The sequence below is a fragment of the Belonocnema kinseyi genome, chromosome 2 (genome assembly GCF_010883055.1).
Source record: "Belonocnema kinseyi isolate 2016_QV_RU_SX_M_011 chromosome 2, B_treatae_v1, whole genome shotgun sequence".
Taxonomy (NCBI): domain Eukaryota; kingdom Metazoa; phylum Arthropoda; class Insecta; order Hymenoptera; family Cynipidae; genus Belonocnema; species Belonocnema kinseyi.
This window is the reverse complement of record NC_046658.1, coordinates 110,151,424-110,170,349: the sequence shown is the minus strand read 5'-3', so window position 1 is coordinate 110,170,349 and position 18,926 is coordinate 110,151,424. Positions and strand designations below refer to the sequence as shown.

At 32.6% G+C, this 18,926-nt stretch overlaps 1 protein-coding gene across 1 annotated transcript in view; it reads right to left on the bottom strand.

Annotated features, from left to right (window-relative positions):
- Positions 1–9,310: 9,310 nt before the first annotated feature.
- LOC117168382 overlaps positions 9,311–18,926 on the bottom strand; it is a 21,220-nt gene continuing 11,604 nt past the window's right edge. The window contains exons 2-4 of the mRNA XM_033353990.1: positions 13,738–13,851; positions 13,234–13,409; positions 9,311–9,486 (exon numbers count right to left, since the gene is read on the bottom strand). Of these exons, the coding sequence (XP_033209881.1) occupies positions 9,397–9,486; positions 13,234–13,409; positions 13,738–13,851 (380 nt within the window). The 3' untranslated portion in view covers positions 9,311–9,396. The remainder of the gene's footprint in view (positions 9,487–13,233; positions 13,410–13,737; positions 13,852–18,926) is intronic.

Sequence of the window (18,926 nt, the reverse complement as noted above, 5' to 3'; positions counted from 1 at the left end):
TTAATGTCATTTTAATCAAATTTGAAGCAAATTTTCACTTTTCGCGATTTTCTGCCTTTTCATCGCCGTATGGTGGGTTGAAATTTTTGTAAAAAAAAAAATGAAAACATGGTTTTCGATGTATTTTTTCCCGTAGAATTCGATTCTGAAGTCAAAAAAAAATAAAAATTTTTCTTTATTTTTTTTTATTTAAAAAAAACCATGAAAAACCCGTAAAAAATGAGGTTTTTCGATCAAAACCCCATAAAAAAGTAGCTGGGCCCTACTTTTTTATTGTAAATTCGGATTCAGCGTCGAAAAATACATAAGAATATATAGGTCTGGTCAATTGCACAGACACTTTTGTTTTTTTTTGTGGGCCTGTGTTATCAATAAGCGTTAATAGTATGAGTCATAACAGAAAATAATAGCTTTTTACACTTTACAGAGGAAAAAATTGCTTCAACAAATGAAAATTGTTAATGTCATTGTCACTGCCACAACAAACCAGATAATCGACATCTAATCATTACTCCTTCCACATTATGCCTTACACTAGTCGACACCTTCCAACATCTTATTATATTCGTTATTTTTGTCATTAATTTCAGAAAATATTAACTTTTCACGATTTATACGGCAAAAATAATTGAAACAAATATGAAGACTTACTAAAATATGTTACTAAATAAGTTTAAAAAGAAATATTACTTCTGCCATATAACAACTGTATCCTTTATTCCGAGAAATAACAACTTTTTACGATTTACAGGGGAAATAATTGGTTTAAAAATACTTGGGGGTCGAAACTGGAAGTAACTGAGTGCAAATTAGGTGAATAAAGTTTAATTTAAAAAAATTATGAACAATTTTTTTCAACAATTTTCGAAACCTGAGTTTTTTCGATTAAAAGCCTAACGTTCAACTCAAAAGTCCGAGAATACGTGGGCATCAATAAAAAAATGTGGAATTATAACAGGTATAAATTTGGACCACATTATTATGCACATTAGTTTCGTTTATAACATTTATTAAAGAATATATTTAGAATTTTCAGGTTAGAAAATATGCATTTTAAAAACTCTCTATAGACAAAACAAAGTTATAAAGATGTGGATATTAGGATAAATTATTATCACAAAATTTATGCAGCAATATAACTATAGCCACGTAAGCACATTAGTTAGTTCAATAACATGCAATTGCAGAGTGTGTTATCCAAATTTGATCGTTGGATTCTAGTTTTTATTATATTTATTTTTTAATTACCATGCATATCGTAGTTATTTTGGAATTTTTATTTGTTATAAATTAATTGTTTTAAGTTTTCAACCCAACAAATTGAAAATATTTTCAAAACTCAATCATTGAATAAATTCTTTCATAAAGTGGTGCCATTTTAGAAACAGAAGTTTTGCCCCTTTTTGAGGTATTATAATTGCATTATATCACATAATTTAATTATTATTTATTATAAATATATAATTATTCTATCACACAATAGCGGTTTCGCCATTATTCTAACTAGTTTTATCTATCAATCTACTAAAGTCACGCAGTGCATTAGATTCAGTTATCACATTTATTTAACTGTAAACTTCGAATTTTTAAAGTTATGAAATTTAAATACTGTTGTTTCACAAATATTCAGATAGTTATACAATACAAACTGTCGAAAATTACTTAGCCTAAATCGGAAAATTAATATTCATTTTTTGGACATAATGTAAATTTTCTAATAAGACTGATAAATACAAATTTATATATTATATATTATTATTAATAATAATAATATTGCCACGTGCCGCGACCTAGTATTGTTAAAACCTAGTATTGTTAAAATAATTCGTGAAGATTAGATTTGTAAGGAACGATGGAACAGTATACGGTTAACCCAACAGCCCAAGAAAAGCTACACATCATCATTTGCACAAAAAGCAGACACACGTTAATTTAAAAGCAATACATTATTTAACAAGGAAACCAGAAAAGGGAGCTGCATTTTCAATCTCATACGCTCACAGAATTCTGGTATTTATAAGTACGTATACAGCACAGTAAACAAAAATAAGCAATACACATAAATATTCGCATAACAAAACCAGCAGACAACACACTAACTGAAGGGCCATAAATTAATCAGCAAGCAACATTGAAAACAGACCAGATTTTCAGTGCCATACGTTTCAAAAAGCTGGTACCTACACTACTTACCAACACCATTTAGACATTATGACCTACTTATTTTTATGACGGCCACTAGAATCTTAGATCTAAAAACAATAAACATCTTAATCAAGATGACAGTTATAGGAGGATGAGCCGTTCACACACAACCAAAAGGACACACGCAAACCTTATGCTCTTCTACGCATTATAACATCTTACACTTGGACATCTAGTAAGGGATACCATATCTTTTGGTAACGGCGCCATTCTCCATATTTGGGCAAATCACGATTCCTAATCACTGATTGGCTATCTCAAAAATTAGCCCCTTGATACTTTGGAAAGGATACAAGGCATTATGGTTACTACGACATTCTTCATACATTGGCATATACATAATTCTCAACGCCCATTGGACAATTAGGCTCTTACCACTCTTCTACCTAATTGATTATCAACGCTGATTGGAACCAAAAGGAATCCCTAGTTCTAAAACCACTCACCCCTACGGGAATCTAAGAATGGATCTTGTGAGTAAATACAGCAGATTTGGAAGCAGAAATCAGTTTCAGTTTAGTTTGTTACCGTTTAGTTGATTATACTCAGGCTTCAGTCTTTCGTATAGTCTCAGTCCAGTCTCAGTTAGACAATTCGGATTGTAAAGAATCTTCGAAACCCTAAACTCCGGTCCAACAGTCCTGGCCCGTCAACCATATAAATATAAAATCTACGAAGAATAGCTTCCGTGTAGAAGCCCGAGTCGAGAACAGCTGCCACAAAGGGACAGTGCAGCCCAGATACGTTGACCTTCCCATCTCAGCCTGCAAGGCCATGTTCAGCACCATCCACCCCCTGCGGGTAACCATACAGGATGCCAAAAGAAGGTCGAGATACTTTTGTTCGAGAAATGAAAGGGCAAATTGTCTACTCTCTGCAAAAGGGAACTTTGTAAGTATCCAAACATTATTTAACACCTATACAATCTCCTCTCTTATCAGTGATTGATTAATTGGTCATCCTTGTTTAAGGTGGACCAAAGAATCAAATAACTTGAGGTAATCCGGAGGTTTGTAAGGAAACAAGCACCCAACTGAAAGTTGGAAACCGCCCAGTTTGTCAAATTTGATCTCTCAAATTAAATTCACTTTGTATTAAAATAATTATTAATTATTCTCTAAATTCTAATAAAATTGATTTATTTATTGTATTTGGTAGTTATCCTCATCCCAGCTTTCTATTTTATTTAAAACTAGAATCTAAAACGAGGAACCACTTTAAAATAAAATAAGGTACAAAGTAAGTTACATCTCTTAGGGCCTAACAATATTCACATGAGAAAAGTCCAAATTGGACGAAAATTCGTCAGCATTTTTCTTCATAAGAAAATCCCTTTTATATTTTATCATGAATACGTTACCATTATTTCATTATTTGAACTATATACAAAAATTTTTTTTATTTGAATTTAAAATCTAACTTTTGGGTGCTTTTATCTCCCCTGAATAATTACAGTATTGGCAATTAGGTATTTATGAATTGGCTCCTTTTAAATATACCTTTCATCTATATTGTCCAGTTTGGTTGCTAACAAAAAATTCGATTTTTAAAAAGTAAAAAACAATACAAATATATTTTGTTCCCAAAAGTCTGGTTAGCAAACCCGTTAATTATGAAACTTTTTCCTGTCACGTACTCATTTTAGGGTAATTCATTTTATGAGGCCAAACAAACGAATTTCAAATCTATAATCCCGCAAAATAACCTAAATTGTACCTTTTTAGTGAACATATTTCCTATAAGACATTTTTAATGTGATGAAATTTTGATTTTTGTCTATTTTTTATCCTTTCAATATAGAATTATCTCCTTTAACACTTTCATCATTGCATATCATTTAATGAATATTTTAGAACTCATTTTTAAGTTAAATAAAAATGTTATCCTCAATAATTAACTAAACATGTTTCTTAAATTATTTACAATGATGGTAATGTAAATGAGGATAATCTTATTTTGAGGAAACCAAAATGAATTGAAAATAAAAAACTTTAATAGGGGAACTCTGAACCGTATGCGTTTTTAATTTTTTCTTAACCCTAGAACCCACCTACCAATTTTGTTGCCTTCTAACACCACAATGGGGTACAATCATTCAAAAAACTTTTTCGTTCGCGTGAAATATTTCTCATATGCGCTGGTACGGTTCATTGATTTATGATGATATGATAAAGTCAAATTTATTAAGCATGCATTGATGAAAAAATATTTTAAAGGGCAAAAATGGTCGAAAACATTCAAAAATGAGCAGAGATTGAATTTTTCTTGGGTTTCATTTGTACTCCTGTTATTTCTGGGGTTAATTTATTGATTCAAAAAGGTACAACTTGGGCCAGTATGCGTGCTCAGATTAAAAAAAAATTTTTGCATCACCCTAATATATACAGATTTAAGTGAGAATTTCAAATCATGAAATATTAGAAGAAAACTTAAATTGCTTATTTTAGAAACATCATGTTAAAATAAGGTACAAAAGTATTAACAATTTTTTAAAGTACCTATATTATTGATCAATATTCCAAATATTACGAAATAATTAAAGTATACTGGAAGTAAAAAAACGTGAACACTCATCCATAATTTCCTTAACCATACATCAAAATGCAATCAATTCTTAAAAAATAAATGTACTTGCAAAAAATTGCGCTTCCATTATAAAAATCATATTTAATATTTGAATTTCTTTATTATACCATATGTTTACATTTTTAGGGAAATATCAAATATGAATGAATATCACGAAAACAAATAGAAAAAAGTTAGTTTAATTTAAACTAATTTTTTATATTTACTGCATTTCTTAAATTGTGGAACCTGGCCCAAGGCTAAAGCAAGTAGGGGAGATATTAAAATAATTTTGAACATCTTGTCTATGCAAATGTAACACATATATTTATATTCTACTGGAATGTATGATAGATACAGTCAACGTCACATACATACTTCTGTTTTCAGTTATGTAACATTGCAATAATTGAGCGAATTTCAAGCAAGTGGTATCTAAAAGCAATAAAAAACTTGTCTTCCACATTGACAAGGAGACCACTACGATATGACAGCGGAAAAATGTGGAATAAATAAAATTTTCAAATTGAATGATGAAATTCTTTAAATCAAAAAAATCCAACGATTCAATTTGAAGAATACACACAAAGGGGAGCTGGAAAAGGAAAGGGGTCTTGGCTTTTGTCCAGAAGCATAAACACTGCCAAATAAAAAATAAATTTAAGTAGAAAAAAGGAAAATACTTTAATGAAATATATCTGTATAAATATTTTATACGCTGAAACATAATAAACAAAAAATAAAACACTCCGAAAGTGACCTAAATGAATATGAATACGTGATCTGAACATATGCAAATGAAAAATTAAAATATAGTATAGTTTTGGAAATACAACAATTAAATTAGGGGCCATACTTAAATTAATTAAAGGATTATGGACCCTGTCCAAGCCCCCCCCCCCCCCACACACACACCTCACCTCCTTTAATGAACCGTAACAAAATATTTCTATCCCCCCTCCACGATATTTTGCTGTACGTAGTTTATTGTTTCTAGAAATAATATAATCGGGACTTGAAACTAATGGAAATCTTTTGTATTTAAGATAATACATGCTTTGCATGGCGAAAACTTCATTTCCAAAATTCTGAGATTTTTCCTGGACTATTTTTTTATTTGCCCTGACCATTAAAATTCAAATACTAGCATTTTAATCCTGCAACATTGTTAAAATAGAATTGTTTATAAACGAAAAAAAAAACATATTTAATATGGAAATACATTGTTTTCATTTCTTTATCGATTTTAAGCAAAAAGATGTTTTTTTACTATAAAATATGATTTTTGAACAATATACTTGAATTTTTAACATAATAGATGAAGTTTCAACCAAAAAGTGTGATAGTTGATATTTCAATCAAAAAAGAATTTTCAACGACTTAAGATTTTTCAGTCATAAAAGAAAAACTTTTACCCACGCTATTTAATTTTCAATAAAAAAGATAATTTTTAAATAAAATATTAAAGTTTCAACCAAAGAGATGAATTTCAATTAAAAATGTGAATTTTCAACAAAAAATGATTTGATAACAAAAGATATTTAGGGTTTCACTCGTGTAAAGAAAAACTAATAAATTTTTAAACATATAATAAAATTTGTAACTAAAAATATAATCTTTAGAAGGAAGAAACAGCAAAAAAATATAACTACAGGAAAAATAAATTACTAACAAGAATATTATATCAGGGTTACCGCAAAATTTCATGAGAAAAATTTCCTAATTTTTTCCAGTACAATATTTATGTTTCCTGCCAATTATTAATTAAAGACCTGAATCTTTACGATGTATCGTTTTTGAACCCAGAATCTCTTTTAAACGGAATAAAACAATTTCAAAGTGAATGAAGAAATTTTAAATTCAGTCTACTTGATAGGTATTTTAACTAATAGAAATTCACTTACTTTTGTAACATTTTTTTTCGAAATCCCTGACTTTTGTTTGACAAATAAAATTACCCCACTTTTTTTAAAATGACTCTTGGCTATGTTCGTTTTATAATCATCAGGTTTCTTTGCCACGTAAAGGTGAACTCATATTAAATTCCTGTAGAACCACTACGAGTTATTTGTTTCATTTGCGTATTTCCAAAAAATACGTACACGAATGAACGACGCCCCCTTCTTCTTCCGTAACAAATAGTAACAAAATCTCTCGACCACTCCCTCGTCCTAGAGCTATTACGTCATTTATAAGTACGGTACCTTATAAAAAACATCATTGAAGGTATAGCAATTATAATTAGTAGAATGCACGCAACAAAACATACTTATATGTTTTTACATTTTTCTTGTTCCATTATAACTTTAGATAGGACTAACGTAACTGTGTGAATTTTGAACAAAGCAGTTGAATTTTCGACCAAAAAAGATGACTCTTTACCAAAATAATTAAATTTCGAACAAGATTATTAAATTTACAACACAATAGATACATTTTTTCCTGTACCTAGTCATCGCGAAAAATGTGAGGAGTCGAAAAAGAGGGTGAACTAGTTATCCCAAAAGTTCGGGATGACTAGGAAAGATTTTGCAAAATATTTGACTACTCATCCCGAATTTCGGACCGAATTTTAAAAGAAAAAAGAATGAACATAGTTCAAAAGCAAAAATAGGATTTTCTAACAGAAAAGTTGAAATATGAACAAAAAAATACGCCTTTTTAACAAAATATGAATATATTATCAAGGTGGCCGCGAACTTTATTTAAAAAAATCCCTAACTGTTCCCTTACCATTATTATTTAAAGACCATAATCCTAATCTTGTAATATTTGTAACATACGATAAAAATATAATATAATAAAAATATAATATATAAATAATAATATATAAATATAATACCATATGAAATACTACCCGTGCAAAAATTGCCAAATGTTTGCCTTATTTCCGATTTGGGCCAGATCGGGCACACAATGTTGTGGTTGTTAAGTTTGGCCCCCTCTAGACCCCGGCTCAACAGCCAAGCTTGACACTAGATGGCGCTCCATTAATTTCGGAGACTAAAGTAGGTTGACTGCAAATCGCCCAAGTTTCAATGTAAAGTGTCAAGCGTCAAAAATATTTCAATTATTATTGGTAAAAGTGAGAAAATAAGTAGGAAAAAATGCTAAAAGGGAGCACAATACGAGTGCGTAGGTATAGTATACTTCAAAATATTCCTGAATGACGTGTTGAAGACTATAATAAGTAAATTTATTGAGAATGTTAAGATGAAACCTAACCTCGAAATGAGGTTATTTATTAATAAGTAAAGTAGCAGAAGTAATCTTTCATGTGTTGAATGTGAAAACGATTTGGATTAACATTGACGTAATAAGCATACCTATTTTTACGTATTTTTAGGTGATTTGGTATAATCGGAATGTAAATACAACCTTCTTATTTATAGTCGCTTTTGTACAATTAACTTGAAGAGACAGTGCGATATTATAATCCAATTATTTCCAAATAACTTTCTACAATTAAGTTCAATATAGAAATTGAAAGCAGCTTCAATTTAGAAATTAAAAACAAATAATAACCTGATATTTCTATTCTCAAGTTTCAGTTAAGGAGGTGATAAATTCGATTTTAATATTATTTTATTTAAGAATCCCTTTTAATTAAGAATAAGAAAAATAAATTAATATGGGCCCGATCGAGCTCGGGCCTGGTTATCTCTGGGCGCAACCGTTGGGCCCGGATCGGGCATCGTGTTTCATTTCGAGTCTGGCCCCATCTAGATAGCCCGATTTGGGCCAAATTCTGCCAGATCTGGCCCCGATCAGATCCATATTGGAATTTATGCACGGGTAATGATGTATTTAATTCATTATAATTACTTATTCTATGCATGTACAATGATAGAGCCTAACGTATTTATTATTTACAAATATAAACAATAATTATATCACGACATAATTTCAAGTATAATTAATTAAATTTTATTATTTAGAATGATTTTTTCACACATTGAACACTTTTAATGCTTGTATTTTTCTTCATTAAAATAAATGATACGTTATAACGGATTGAAATTCATATCCGGCAAAAAGAATAATTCTCTAAAGTCACAGCAAAATATTACGTCGTCACATCAAATGTTCCATACCCGTCGCATGTTCAAGATTTTCTGAATTCATTTTCTTTCTTTTTTACGTGCAGAAGCTTTTTTTATATGTTTAATTAACTGGAAAATCTACATATATTTGAGTCTCATTGTATAAAAATGATTCTAATCTCAAGTTAATAATTATGTTTTATCAAACTAGATAATCTGTCTAGAAACTAGACAAAAACGGTAGAGCACCACGACATTTTTACACATGGGATCTATTATTTACATGATCGTTTAAGAAATATGAAAGGCAAATATATGTGAAAAGCGTGAGTCCAAAAATGCATTATATTGACATATTGTATAAAAATATGTACTGATATGCATATTGTTCTCCATAAGACTATAATAATCTTTCTCAAATGAAGTGCTTTCTTTGAACTTGAAAGGGAAATAATTATCATCTCATTAGATTACTTATATATTTTTATTTCCAAAGAGTTTAAACTTTTATAGTCATTATTACATTGTGATATAGAAGAAATGTTAAGTAACATATAAGTAAGTAGAAATTTTAAACAATTTACTAACAGGCTGTTGTTATAGGAAGCTCAGCACAAGCTATAACTGCATTACTATCTTTGTCTAGTACTTTTATCTGCATAATGCCCTCACCCTGCAAAATAAGTATCGATTACAATTCAAATCAATTTGATAATTTGTTTGATTGGGTAGTAGGGTGATCCGAAATTATATCGTGATTTTTTTCCCAACTTTTTATGCATACCGCCCGGGAATTTTTTCGAATAAAAAAATCTATCGTCAATATTAATTGAATCAAATTTAAACTCAACATTACGTTTCACAGTTAGCCATAAGATATAAATAAAATATTACTTTTGAAATATTACCCCATAAGTCTGTTTTATAGGGTTTCAAAAAAATCTCATAAGTTAAAAATGTGATTGGCGTGTTTTTGGTACTAATTATGATTTATTTATTATTTGTTCTAATACATAAAATGCTACTTTATACTGACAATTAGATCTTTATATGAATTGTTTAAGCAAATTATTATTGCTTATAGCTATCTTCTTTTAATACTAAAATATGTGCGATTTCGAATTTTTCTTCTACACTTTACAATAAACTACTCGCTGTGATGCAAAACAAACCTTTTACAGTCATTTAAAAACCTTGTCCCCACCTTCTCCTAATTATTTCATTCTTTGCTTTTGTCTCTTGTGTAAGATAGAATCTTTTTTTAAATAATTTTTTTTCATATTGGGAAAAGAGCAAAAATAATTCACGTACAAAATGCAATGCTATTTAAAAAATGATTATTGTTATAGAAAATTTAATGGATTATTAACCCACTCCAAATGAAAAGTAGACCACTAGTTGAAAATTTGTAGAAAAAATACCGCATTATTCAAATTAGACTATATCAACGATAATAATGAATTGTTTAAACAAATAATTCTATTAGCTTTACTGCGAATATTATTCACAATAATAATAAATTCTTCACCTCACTCTAATTGATAATTTCACAAAAAGTGAAAAAATGTAAAAAAATGTAATTTTCTAGCATAACTCTAAGCGAACATTATTTACAATAATACTAAAGTGTTTTAGCAATTATTTTTCTAACATGAATTAACTTTTAAACAACTGAACAAAAAGTGAACAATTTTGTTAAAACACCGCGACTTTTTAACTCGATTCTAAGATAAAATTACTGAAAACAATAATTAATTGTTTAAGAAATTTATGTACACATCTAATTATCATTATAAAATACTATTTTGTATATCGGAAATAATTTGCATTGCAAAAACAACAAAAAATCATAATTAGCGACAAAAACTCGCGAAACCCAGTCTTATCCTTATGGTGTTGTTTTGGGACCCTATAAAGCAGACTTATGGGGTGGATATTTAAAAAGTAATATCTTATTCGTATTCTGTGGCTAGTTGTGAAGAGAAATGGTGAGTTTGCACTGGATTTGCCTAATATATGGACTAGATAAACGTTTAATTTTTGGCCTGCTGGCCTTAAAAAATTGACTTGCTTGCACTTCCATTTTTTAATCAATTTTCTTACAACTAATTCTTAAAAACTAACATCCATCTATACCTTATCTCTAAGACCGCGCGCCCTTACAGCTTAGCCTTTTTCGCTTCGCCACGCCTCGCACGCATGAACCTACTTGCCCGCTTTGCCTCGCATTGCCAACCTTTGCTCCCACAGCTAATACTCTATACTTATCTACCATTTAAAATATTTACATTTTTCTTATATCTACTTTCTCTCCTACTTACAATCTTACATTTTTCACTGCCCCTTTCATACATGAATACCTCCATGCTTAACCCACTCCTTCCTACGTTGTCACCCTCCTTCAATTAATGTTCCACTCTTTCATCACCCTTCCTGCAAAATTCACACATCCTCCATGCAAACACACCTCATCTTCGCTATAAGCTCCTGACTTCTTTTCTCTCCTTTCTCACATAAATATTGCGCTCTCTTCTGCCATAGTGCACACATAGTTCCTGTTAAACCTTGACTCCCTTATCGTCTACTCCCCGTTAGCCCCCTCCACCTCAGCTTTCTCTCTCCATGCCGTTCATCTTAATCATGTCATATACTCGTACCTTCCTTCCTTCCTCGTGCGTACTCCTCACTTCATCCATCTTCAGTCCATTCGTTCTTAAATCCCTTTCCCCTTAAACCTCCACCTTCCTACCTCTAGTCCTCTTCTCTTTCTTGCACAAACACTCCCTAACCTACTGCCCCACTCTTTCTAAAATTTCTCCTTATATTTACCCGCTTGACTCTCCGTTTTAATCCCTGAACTCGTTCTTCCTGTCTTCCTTCTGACCATACTGTTAAGTGTATTCCTTGCCAACCCTATTGTCCACTTTACATACATACATCTACTGTATCCTATTTACCTCCTCACTTTGCTTTCACCCCCACGACTCCACTCCATGAAATAAGACACTCATCACTAGAGAATCGAACAATTTTATATTTCTTTCAAAATAATCTGTGAACAGCTTCTTTCCCAATCCTCACTTCTGCCTCATGACCACATTTGCGCTTCTTACTCTCTCTCTCTCTCTCTCTCTTGCTCTCTCTCTCTTTAATATGACCATCCACTACCCCATTCCTCCGAAACAGAAACCCAAATACACAAAACCTTGCCTCAACCCCCTATCCATCCAGAAACCCTCTGAAATTCCCTCCCCTCCTCTCACCCTATATATCTTAATGTACCTCCCATACCCTTCATACCAGACCTCTCTCCACTCGCTTCGCCTCCATCGGCTCCCACAATGTCCTCCTATCCACCGAAAGGAACGCGCATTTTAGTTCCACAAAAAACGCGTATAATTTCGAACCTTTCTTAGCTAATTCTCTATTTACAACAGACTGCAAGACGTAAATATTGTCGACAGTGCTCCCACCACAAACTATCCACCAACACCTCTCTCGACTCCTCCCTCTACCCTCTTGGGAATTCCACCCCCTTCCATACTTTTTTAAATATATACTTCAACCTATCCCTTACCTCTTGTATGCTAAGCAGCCACCATTTCTTTCTATACCCCGTGTAGCCCTGCTAAAAATAGACCATTTCATCTTCATTATCTGCTTCTCTATCTCCTCGTCATTCAGCTACTCCCCATCTATCTTCTCACTTATCCCCACCCTACGTTTCTGAAACCTACTGTTTACTTCGACACGTCACCTTCTATCTTAAAACTTCGCTAATCCTCTTCTAGATCTTTCTCATTTTCCTGCTCTTTCTTCTTTTAAATCAACCTAAACTCCTTCCTCATTTCTACGTACTCCACCCTTTTCGAAGTTCCTTTTTTCTACTTCTTGTACTTCCTTTTTACCTTTCATTTCATCTTTCTACATTCCCTGTCCCACAACGACTTCACCATTCCTTTATTCTTATTTCTAAATACCTTCTTTTGTATACACCCTTTCAATTTCTCTTTAAGATTCTCCCATGTCTCTTCCACAAACCCACCTTCAAAGCTTACCTTTTCCAACTGCTCCTAATAATTCTCTATCGTCTCCTCACTCTATGTCAACCTCTCCCCTAACGGCCCTTCTTCTCAACCTTGCCTTCCACCACCCTCTCCTTTTATCCACAATCTTAATGGCTGGCGGTCTAACTCGACCCTACCTTCTACTACGATTCTTAATCAAATTTACCAAACTGTCTGTTTTCAATAGAAAATACGTGTTAAAATGTATGGGGCCTGCTCCACTTCTAAATATCGTTTTTTTAAACGGGTTAATTTTTTTGTGTATTTGAATACAAATTCCGGACGTTATGCATGAAAATTCGAGAGAGAGAACTTGTACCACCCTACTTATTAGTGAGTACGTATCATCGCACATTGGCAGGACATAACGTGAGATCCAAAAAATCAACGTAGTAGAACAAATCATCAACAACAAAAGGACAGAAGCCTGGCTCTGTACCGCACATATCCATGATAGGCCAGGGAAATGGAGTTGAAAAACCTTGCGTAAATGCTTGTAAAACAATATATGCTCCCTTCACTTCCTGATCTAAAAATGACAGTTCAGATTCTATTAATTTATAAATATTGAATGAATCTTACACTTCAACAAGAATATGTGGATCCTTACTTAAAGAGGATGGATTTTATCACTTTTCACAATTATAATGAGAATTTATATACATAAGATGGTACTCATTAAAAAACTCGTTCTAAATATACAATGCATTGGGTTTTTAGGTAGACTGTTTTTTTAAAGATGTTGTTTAAGTGCAAAAAATTATGATGTTGAAACAACCACTTCCTTGTTTTACGCATATTTCTAAAAACGGAACTAATCTGAATCATTATTGTAGTATACATATTTATCAACTTACTGACTCCGAACATAACTTCTACGCCTGCTCTCCCAGTTTTCTCCAAAATGTATTTCCCGTTTTTTACTTCAAGGCCTATTAGGCTAAACGCATCAACATATCCCATCGTGGAATCTGGAATTAAACGACAAAGTATGTATTCTAAAAATTGACAATAGACGCAACAATTTATAACAACATGTCAAGTGACAATTGTTGTCCTTCTTATTGAAAGTCGTAGGTTAGTCATGACCGACATTGTATTTCTAAAACAATAAATATTATAGAAAGTTATAAACTTCAGGTTGGGAAAAAAATTTCAATTTCCTTTATTGTTCTATAAATATCTATGGCTCTAGAAATTATTTTTCTCTAAAAGTGTTTCTTTATATTTACCTAGTTCAGAGTCCCATCTCTGAATTATTAATAACTTCCTAGGGTCAGCAAAAAATGTTTCGAAAAAGAAACTGTGGTCACGGAATTTTCCGTAACTTTAGCCCAAAAAAAGCTGGGAAAGGGGTTAGAATTACAGAAAATTCCGTAACGGTAGCCCTGGAGGAGCTGAAAAAACGGTTAAGTTACGGAAATTTCTTAAAACATTTTCAACAAAATACATCAAGCTTTAACAAAAATGGTTAAATTTTCAGTGAAAAAATATGCTCGCTACGCTGTCGCATTCTCATTGCGTCACTCGCACTTCACGCTCGATAATTAAGTTAGAGAGAAGGTTCTCTTTAAAAAATAAAACAATGCGAACAAAATTGAACAGAGCGTAAAAAATAGATATGTTTTTCACTATAATTTTTTTAAAAAAATACAAGTTTTGCTTACATTTACTAAATAGAGACATTAAACTGCAAGCTTCAATTTCCGTTCACCTAAGCTTCAGTATTAAGACAACTCTACTATGATCAATTAATCTAGAATATTTTCAGTTTGTATTTAATTGAAACATTTCATTAAGATAATGTTTAAATCTTGCTAAAATCTACACGGAAAGAATTAGTCGCTTACAGTTCGTCAACGATTAAAGTTTTAAAACCTCCTTGTTGAAGTGTGATGAATAATTATTTTTAAATTATAAAACATTTGAGAAGAATTCAAAAAATTGCATAGCATTCTGAATAAACAGCAGCAGAAATTTTGCTGGACAGTTACTCAAAATGTAGAACGCAAGGGCATAGACAAACACACACAATGTTTTCGCAGTGTATAAGCTGAATAATGTATTTCAAATATTTTGTCATTTTTGTACCAGCTCAAAAGTGGACTATGTTTTATGTTCACGTATTTTTTGTATTGGTATATGTTTCTCCATGCCTTTTCATCGAACTATATCATTTGTTTATGTTAGCCCCACTTCGGGATTCCTTGACACTTGTGAAGTCTTGTGACCCGAGACACGAAGTCAGTATAAAAACAACTTCCAATGATGTAAGATCATTCGATTACTTGTTTTGAGATAATAAATCCTGTATTCATCTCGATAATTGGAAATTTATACGAAAACCTTTTCCCTAAGAATAAACCAATTTTAGAGAAAACACGATCAGTATGTGCATCAATTTACATGGTCCTTCGAAACGCGATAAGTGAACTTTTTACAATTGCGTACAAAAAACTGCGGATCTGAGTGCAAACCTATGCTAAGCCAACTTAATACTATGAAACATTACGCTATATACACTAACGGGCTCACGCAGTTTCGCAAGCCTAGTGTAAAAAAGATTAGGTGGGGATAAGGAGCCCCCCCCCCCCAACCATCGCCCTCTCTTGAGAGATCCAATGCGATTTATGATTTACGATCTTTCCGAAGAATGATCGGATTGGGAGAAGTTGTTGTGTGTACCCGTTTTGGCATTGTTACACAATCTGAGAGAAATTTAACATGACTGGAGTTTGACGTGACGTTAATTATGTGTGGGGAAAAGCCCGCGAGCGCAAAAAATCCACAGAAGCTAAGTGTCAATATCACAGCCACAAAAAGAAAGCCTGTTACTTTTGAATCAAAAAATCGTATATTGGAATGTATGATGGAAAAATATGTTTTTTCAATGGATTCAAAATGCTGGTTCCAAAAATAGGGCCAGATTAGTTATATAACTTACATATGACTTGCTATGACATAACCTCAAAAAAATTCTTTCAGAAGCAACGGGTAATCCAGCATTGCATTTGTATGGATTTTGAGCTGCAGAACCTAATTTTTAAGCCAAATCTGATTATTAATGAACAAATCTGTTACATTATTCCAAGAACATACTGTTTTACAACAACTTTATCATTAAGAAGTCTTTCTCATCATATTTATCGTACGTAAGCTTACTGCGTTTTTGCTGAACTATGAGTTCTGAGCCTCTTATCTTATGATTCAATCATAAATCTTCGGACTAGAGTGTCCATCTATTTGCATAGATTGAATTCACTAAATGTTAAGTGTCAATACCTGCTACTGCGCTAGGTACTGGAAGTAATGAAAACTGCTCTGAAAAAAGATGTGTAGAATGATTTACCTTCCAGCCCAGTCAGTTACGAAGCCAGCGAAGGCGAGCTACGCTGCAGGGGGACGTTAAAGTGTGAGAATGACCCAGTGGGCACACACGTTAAAGAACATCTTTAGTACGGCTTAAAAATATCCTAAGTCAGTCCATATAACGTTCCATAAACATACAATGTTCCAGAGACGTTTTAAGGAAGTATTTCGAACATAAAACGTATTTAGAACATTATTTGGTCTGACTTAGGACAGTTTTTAAAACGTTCAAATGACGTTTTTTGACTTGTACGTCCAAGAAACGATTTTAGAACGTTCCAATTACGTTCTAAAATGTTGTGCCCACTGGGGAAGCTATAGTGTGTCTGGAGATGAGTTGACATTGTCCTCATCATAGCCTTAAATCCCTCATACTTAGCCCTGGGGAGGTATGAAGGTTATCACCCCTATGATAGTGGATTCAACTGCGATCGAGCCAGGATCCTTAACGTGCGTGGATTGAAATTACTATGGTTTCCAAAACAAAAAACTTGAAAAAAACTCATAGTTGTGGAAACAATCAGAATCAATTTTGTTACATTTGCACAAAATACGAAATCCCAAAATATTGGAAGAACATTACAGGGAAAATTCGGGACATGTATGCAAAATACTTCAACATTACATTTCCAGAACGAGATGAAAGTTGGACTCCTCATATAATATGCTCTGATGCAAATTTAATGTTGTACCAATGCGAAGAAAGTAAAAACAATGCAAGCTTGATGTTTATTGTACCAGCAATTTGGGAAAAACCGCAAAATAAAATGGATTGCTACGTCTGCTTGAACGATGCGAAAAAAAGAAGGCAGTTCTGGAACATGAGATAGACTATTTTACAAGCAGCAGTTTAAATTTCAACATTGAATGTAAAGCATCTGATGACGAGTACACTACATATGACACAAAAACAAGACATTGAGAGAGGTGGTCTCAAAAGGCATTAAATGACTCAATTCGAGATTTAGGATTAGCTAAAGATTGCGCTAAATACCTTGCTTCTGCTTTGAAAAAAGGAAATTTTAAAAAAGGGACAATTTCAAGTGTTTATCAAAACAGAGAACATAATTTTCGAATATACTTTAATTTTGATCGAGAACTGTCTTCAGTCCATTGCACGAATTTTAATGGACTTATAAACGAAATAAAAATAGGAGTTTACAAATATGGAGAATGGAGAGTATTCATAGAGACCTCCAAACGAAACCTGAAAGCTGTCTTATTGCACAACGCAAACGATTATGCATCGATACCAATAGCTCATTCAACAAAACTCAATGAAAATTACAGCAATATCAAAATCGTCTTGGGAAAAATCAAGTCTCGAGAATGATCGATAGTTTCAAAAAATTGAAATATTTGATGAGTTTGAAGCTACATTTCATTGATTCTCATGTTGAGTACTTCCCTGAAAACCTTGTGGACTACAGTGAAGAAAAGGGCGAAAGGTTCCACCAAGACATCAAAGTGATGGAACAAAGATATCAAGGCAAATGGGATGAAAATATGATGGCAGACCACTATTGGATGTTAAAAAGAGATTTACCTCAGAACAAAAGAAAAATGCCTCTATGAAGATCTTTCGAATCCAAAAGAGTGCGTTATAATAAGAACAAATAGCTGTTCTTCCATCGAAAGTCAGTGGTATGCAGAACTATATATAAAAGCCACTTCATCTAGGGACTATCTAGTCAACAACTAGAAATTCTACTGATTCATCAGTGTAAAGTGTGCTACTGAGGAATAAGTGAGAATTCGCTGATTTTGATTCAGAGAGTACATTCATGCAAAACAAACGCTTACTTGACTTACGTATCGAACTTGTTTCCTGGAAGTACACAAATCTAATTTTCTCCTGCAAAGCACCGCTCAGACAATTTTGTTTCAAGGTTGTGTTCCAGATTTTCTAGTTATATCACTGAACTGATACCATATATGAATACAGCAGCTTGAAATATATAATAAAACCATGTTTCACCACCATATACTAAAAAATACGTTCTTTGAGATTAGGTACAAAACCAATTGTGAAAGGTGCTATTTTGACCGCGGATTCAGATTCAGCAGATCAAAATACATAGGAATAAATGTGTCTCGTCAAAAGTACCAGACTTTTTTTGTGTGGCTGTGTATTCGACTAGCTATTATATACTAATTAAGCGTTTTTTCACCGCTTGTCAGAAAAAGAGCCGTGCCTGTAGTATAAAGTGCTACAAGAATGTTTCACTGTTGAGAACGCGTTTATAAACAAAATTATTTATTCGTTTCAGATGACATTTAACTGTACTTAACAATATTATTTGCAGAAAATTTTAGAACAACCACGTCTCACGGCCGTGAGATAGGTGGTTACAGTCTGTAAAGGAAGCAATGCGACGATCCAGCGAAAGCCTCGTGGACCCTAAGAACACAGAGCGGCCCAAGGACTACCGCCTTCTGCATTTTTCCCGCAAGTGTTTTAGCATATTGTTGACACGCAGGGATGCTTTTTAGGCCATTAGCAAGTGAAAGCTTGGCACCTCCAAGAGCGTCGATGATAAGGACGATTAGTACAATCGTTGAAACTCCCTTTTATTTATATATATATACAGGGTGGGCCATTTTAATCTATTTACCAAAAAATCTCAGAATAGTGATATTGTACAAAAAAATTGTTCAGACAAAAGTTGTTCAGGAT